The sequence below is a fragment of the Bidens hawaiensis genome, unplaced genomic scaffold, assembly GCF_021521415.1.
Source record: "Bidens hawaiensis isolate Kalapana, Puna unplaced genomic scaffold, B.hawaiensis_p1.1 tig00007737_1, whole genome shotgun sequence".
In the NCBI taxonomy this organism is placed as follows: Eukaryota; Viridiplantae; Streptophyta; class Magnoliopsida; order Asterales; family Asteraceae; genus Bidens; species Bidens hawaiensis.
Window position 1 is genome coordinate 142,992 of NW_027491536.1, and position 6,713 is coordinate 149,704.

Below are 6,713 nucleotides of genomic sequence, written 5' to 3' on the forward strand. Positions count from 1 at the left end.
ATAGCCGAAAGACAAGGGTACATGCACCAATCAGCCGGCGTCCCGATGATTGAGTGCTATATGCCTTATGTCCAAGGCTTGATGCAAAACTACTATCGAGCCGGGGGTCTCACCGGAAGCAGCCTCTCTATCCCCATGGGGTAGAGGTAAGGCTGTCTACATCTTACCCTCCTCAGACCCTACCATAGCTTTGCTATTGGTGGGATATACTGAGTACGATGATGATGATGATGATGATTGGATCGGATTTTCCTTTTCAAAACTAGTAGCTTAAACATTGAAGAAACGACTTCACTTTAGCCAAAGCACGACTTTCATATGTTTTTGAAAGAATAGTTCGGCATCACTACAGCCGAAGCACAATTCAACACCTTCCTAGCCTAGTCATTTCGCTTTAGGTTCCTTTGCAAGACAATAACCGTTTGGGGCACGTGTCACAAAATAATTATGCCACATAAGTATTTCATGCTTGCTGTGTGTCAGCCCATATGGGCTTGATAGAGCCTAACCAGCTTATGTGTGAGTATTTTAATTGGCCTATTTTGGCAATATTTTAAAAGTGAAAAAGTCTGACTATTTTGGATATTTCTTTGGTCAAAATGAACATTTTAAAATTTTTTTCTTACGTGTTTCATGTGTCATGAAATTTTGATTCAGAACTTTTTTAAAAGTTTTAAAGTAAAAGTAAAAAAAACTTCGTCTGACTGTGAGTTATTTTCGGGGCTTAAGTGACAAAACAAATATGATCCCAATGAGCAAAACCCAAAACCATACATATTCAATGAGTATTCAGGTATGAAATCGAGTATTTGATTGTATTAAAAATACTCATGTGTAAAGGGCATGCATTGTATTACTATTGGGTGATATGCGACTTGATTTCTAAATACACCCGTTTACATGAATCATAAACATACTTCTTTATTTTTATTATGTGCCCTTAGGTAATAGAGTAATAATTCATAAATCTACTAGTTTTTATATTTGAATTTCCTTGATAATTAACTAATATAAAAATTAAATTAGTAAGAAATGTATTTAAACTCTCGTAATAAACTAATTCGATATTAACCAAACAACGTGTGTACATGTATACAATGACCTCAAAACCTTTTCCTAAGGTTTACACTTTCTACAATAAACTATCAAAAACTTAAACACACATAATCTATATCTATACTATATATAATGCATGAAATATGGGCAAATTAAGACACCTACATTTTAAGTAATTCATAACTTGTAAAACTTAAGGTACATCTTCTATAGCATGTAAGATAGGGACAAACTTGTCCATTAGAAAATATACATGAAAAAAGTTACAACATTGCCCACTCATCTTTACTCAACTTTTGTATGTTTTAAAATTTATTACAACTTTGAACCTTCATCTTTAACTATGTATTCTTTTTTATTTTAATTGTAACCAACTTCCCACCAACGATTTTTCAACGGCCGTGACTTTTTCATACATTAATACATTTTTTTAAAAAATTACACCATAAAAATGAGTATTTTATTGTCTTTAATTTGGGTATGGTATTGCTTTAGTTTTTTTCAATTAAAAACATGTTACATATAGGCGTTCACAATTCAGTTTTAACGGTTTCTAAGTTAAATAGTGAGCTAAACCGTTGGTTGGATTTTTTTTCATTGAAAACGAAAACTAAAGCGTCGAAAATTTAAACTAAATCGTTACTAATGGTTTGGTTTCACGCATTGAGTTTCAATAATAAGTTTACAGGCCGGTCTGGTTTTATATGGCCTATTTTTTGTATAAATCATAAACCGAACTGTTTTCTATGGTTTGAACATTCAAATTCCAGCTAATCAAAAGTGTCGATTGGTTTAAACGTTTTCAAGATTTCAAACGAACTTTGAACATCCGTAATTGTTACATGATTACTAGGATTTTGGTTTCCCGCAGCATCGCGCGGGCACCCGTCTAGTAATACTAATACTTGTATAGCTTATAATAAAAAAATCATATATATATATATATATAGATATATATATTTCTAATAAAGAAATTGCTGGTACCATTAAAAGTACCGTTATGATACCTTGTTATGAACCTACAACGTTGCTTCGGTTCAACGACTATAAAGCTGAAAATTTAAACGCATAGAAAGTATAGAGACTAGTATAGCCTACGGTTAAAAAACATATTTAAAACGACTTGTTGCCGGTTGGTAAATCCCACGCTGTACCAAAAAAATAAATTCATTAACACCTAAACACAACAAATTAATATATTAAAAAACAATAGGAAAAACCCATGCATTGTGATTCTAAAACGACATGAATTCAGTCATTATCAGGTTACACAATCGAAACTAAACAAAAAAAATAAAGTCGCTAACACCCAAATACAAACAACCTTACATCAAAACAAACATATATTAGAAAAAAAAAACCATGGCGAACCAACAAAAAGAAATTATAGGCGTCAGTAGCGAACTAATACGAATTCGATAGGTATTGACTATTGACAATATAACATAAATCAGCAAACCTCACAAAATAACATTAACTTTTAAAAATATAAATAAATAAACAAAAAAGCAACATAAAAAAGTAAATAAAAAATTGGTGACGTGGCACACCATTTTATCTTTGAACTATAAAACCGGTTCGATATTATTAACAAACCAACCAAACCAAATAATATAATATAACCTCAAAAATACCTTTGTCTGTCTAGGGTTTGGTCTTTCCGGATAATAAAAATAAAACCACCCAACAACAACAACAACAACAACAACAATGGCATCTTCATCTTCATCTTCATCTTCATCTTCATCTTCATCTTCATATTCATCTTCAACACCACCACCGGCGGCTGATCCAATTAATAATAATAATAATAATAATTCCGATGAAGAAACCGTTAACAGTACGTTTACTGTTACGGTTGTACCTGGTTCTAATTCTAATTCTGAACCAGTTGTCAGTGGTTCAGATGCTTTAACAATAACTAATAATAATAATAATATTAATAGTAGTCAGAGTCAGTCAAGTCCGCCTTTGGTTTGTATATTCCGGTTTGCTGGAGATGCTGCTGGTGGTGGATTAATGGGTTCTGTTTTTGGTTATGGTAAGTAGTAGTAACATTATTATTATTTGTGGCTGAATATATATATATTATTATTATTATTTGTGGCTGAATATATATATATATATATAGGGTGTTAATTGCTGGGTTTGTGAAATTTACTAAGGTTTGGTAATTGTGTGTTTGATTTGATTAAAAAAATTGAAAATTGACATAAATGGTTGTAGTAATTTTGGGTTGGTTATGTTTATGGATTTAGCTAGAGGTGTTAAGTATTCGAATTGGGCTTGAAATTCGATAACTTTCGAATTCGGTTTTCAATATTTGGTAGGTACCTGTAAACGGACCAAATGTTCAGTGAACCGCTTGGTCGGAAGTTCGTTTATTAACACTAACATAATTTTTTGTTCATTTAGTTAAATGAACAAATATGAACACTGTGTTTTGTTCGTTTATTTGCGTTCGATTGGTCATTTGTCATTCGTTTAACCTATTACAACTATGTGATTCTATAGATTTTAAAAACAAATAAAATATTTTAACTAAATAAGAACCCATATATGTTTTATATTTCTTCATTTGTGGCAGTGCAAAAGAATATATGTTTGTTTGTGTTCATTTACGTTTGTTCGTTTATGTTAGATTTTTCACGAAAGAACATAAACGAACATGTAATTTAAATGAACGAACATGAAAACAGATATATATGTTCGATTAACTGTTTGTTTTCGTTTAAAGTTAAATGAGTGAGCACGCAAACACGGTCATGTCTTTGTTCGTGCTCGTTCGGTTTGTTTTCAGGCCTAGGTAATTATTTGGTGACTAATTAGCCAATCACATCTTGGCGTAATGTCCATTATGTTATGTGAATGGTCAGTAAGCTCACCTATATTATCGTGTTAGAAGCCATTGGTGTTCAAGTTTTATTAATCTCGTTACACCAAGGCTATTAACTACACTATTTGTCTACATTTGAAGCAAAAATTTAGAAAATCACTTGGTGTTTTTAAGGTTTTAAACTTGCATTTTTATTTTTTAATTTTTTTTTGGGTACTTTAAGGTTTTAAACTTGCATTTTTATTATTATTTTAATTTTTTTAATATTTTTTTTGGTATTTTTAAGGTTCTGGACTGGTTAAGAAACAAGGGTTTAAAGGATCGTTTGGAGAGGCAGCATCATCTGCTAAGGTATTGATGATTTGATTCACAAATAGACGTTAAATAACTTAATATTATGTTTTTTATTAATTGATATTTTTTTTTTCTTAATTGTAATCAGACTTTTGCGATTTTGTCGGGAGTCCATAGCTTGGTTGTGTGTTTCTTAAAGAGGCTTCGAGGGAAAGATGATGGTACGACTACTTTAATTTTAGGCATGAATTAAAACAAGATTAAAAGCGCTAATTTTAAATATTTTTTTCTACAGTTATTAATGCAGGTGTAGCTGGATGCTGTACCGGTCTTGCTTTAAGTTTTCCAGGTACTTACAAGTTTCATCTTTTAAATTTTGTAGTTTAGAGTTTTGTTGATATAGCAATAATAATCAGCTGTAACGAAACGGGCTTGTTTAAATGTGCTTTTGTTTCAATCCGTCAACCATTTTTAGGTCAACCCCGTTTAACCAAACAGGTCGACCTGTCAACCCGTTTAGTGAAACGGGCCGACATTTGACCCATCAACATGTTTAGTGAAACAGGCCGACTTGTCAAGTGTCAACCTGTTTACTCAAACTGGTCGACCTGTCAACGTGTTTAATTAAGCGGGCCTAACCGTCAACTCGTTTATTTAAACAGGTTGGCCCGTCAACATGTTTAGTGAAATAGGCCGAACCCGTCAATCCGTTTATGTAAACAGGTTGGCCTGCCAACATGTTTAGTGAAATAGGACGACTTGTCAACCTGTTGTCTTAAACTGGTCGACCCGTCAACGTGTCTAATTAAAAGGGCCAAACTGTCAACCTTTTTATTTTAACAGGTTGGCCCGTCAACCAGTCTAGTTAAACAAGACGGCCCGTCAACCCGTCTGGTTAAATATTGTTGAGTGTTGACCTGTCAGCCTGTTTACTGTTTAGTTAAAACGTCCGTCCCGTTAACCCATATAACGGAACAGCAGGGCCATCTCCGAAAATCGCTAAAAGATTTTGGGCCAATGACAAGTATAAATTCGGGCCTTAAGTAAAATATAAATTCGATAACTTATATATAAAAAGTAAATGATACAATGATAATTAGGCTATAAAGTTGATAATTTGGGCCTAATATATATAACATTTTTTAAAAATTTTTCGGGACTCCGGGATGATCATGCCTAAGACAGTCAACCTCCGTGCCTCCCCATCGCAGACGGCTCTGTGGAACAGTTTTACTCATCAACCCGTTTTTGTAAATGGATTGAGCTGTTTTAAGACCGGTTTAACCTATTCATTACAACCCGTTTAACACGTTTACAGCTTGATCACATGATGTTATTATTTTTATTATTATTTATTATAACTATGTTCTTTTTTTCACCTCACCAGGCACACCACAGGCACTTCTGCAGAGCTGCGTCACATTCGGTGCGTTTTCCTTCATAATCGAAGGCCTTAACAAGAAGCAGCCCGCAATGGCCCACTCGTTTTCTTCCGGACCGAGAAGAGGTCAACAAGACTATGGAATACTTCCTCCATTGAGCTTTCCTCTTCCAGGTGAACTCAAGGAGTCATTTTCTTTCTTCTGCAAAACCATTGACCAAAGCTTCAAAAAAGCCAACCGTCGGACTTAACTCTTCGCTCTCGAACCGTCAGAAGTTTACGCATGCGCTGTTCGTTTGTATATTTGCAGAGACATGTTGATTATGAGGCTCTTTGTTTTTTCTGTTATTTTATTTTGATAAAATTTAAATTGCTATCATGAATGGCATAACATGGTTTTATTTTAAAGGTGAACATGTGCAAGTTTATTTGTGTTCTTCATAGTTATAGTGGTTTAACAGATTCTAAAAATTGCTAGATTTGTTGTTTTCCATGCCTAAGAATCCAAATGAAGACCGACCGAATTCGCGTAGACTCATCACGTTTTGTTTTAGTTCCAGTACTGTAACGAAAACCGATCAAATGCTGATTTTTTTTAGTTTCGGGATCGATAACGATCGGGTTTTACAAATGATCCAGTTTTACCGACCGACACCGCGCTATTGGTCCATCCCAATTTTTATAATTTTTTTGTTTTATTTTTGTCTTGGTTTTAATACAATAACGCACGTAACCGTAACCGACCAAATTTGTGTCGACTTACCATATCAACGCTTGTGTTTTACCACTACCCGTGTTTTACCGACCTGTTGCTCGGGGAAAAAACACTGGTTTTAAATAAAAAACATTGCAATCAACTAATCATGGAGTAGTAGTTATTTAGGCATAGTATAAAAAGTTTACACTTATTTTTCTAAAGCATAATTTCTCAACTATGAGCTCAAAATATATATACCTTCATTATCTTTTGTCATAGGAAATTAACCGCATTAATGTATATCTAGGGGTGTCATTTACTGACACGACACTTTCAATATATTGATTATGGATTGCCATTGGTAACAGTATTAATAAGCCTGCTATTTTATGGTTAACATGTTCAGTGCTTTTAATAAATTAGTCATGTTAAGGTTGACATGTTGAATT

General features: G+C 33.4%; 1 protein-coding gene across 1 annotated transcript; it reads left to right on the plus strand.

The window, feature by feature from the left end:
• Window positions 1–2,758: 2,758 nt before the first annotated feature.
• Window positions 2,759–5,982, plus strand: LOC143635811 (chloroplastic import inner membrane translocase subunit TIM22-2-like). Its single transcript, XM_077103552.1, has 6 exons — window positions 2,759–2,791; window positions 2,834–3,097; window positions 4,179–4,243; window positions 4,335–4,407; window positions 4,482–4,535; window positions 5,574–5,982. The coding sequence occupies exons 1-6, from the start codon at window positions 2,767–2,769 to the stop codon at window positions 5,816–5,818; spliced, it is 726 nt and encodes a 241-aa protein (XP_076959667.1). The 5' UTR covers window positions 2,759–2,766; the 3' UTR covers window positions 5,819–5,982.
• Window positions 5,983–6,713: the final 731 nt, after the last annotated feature.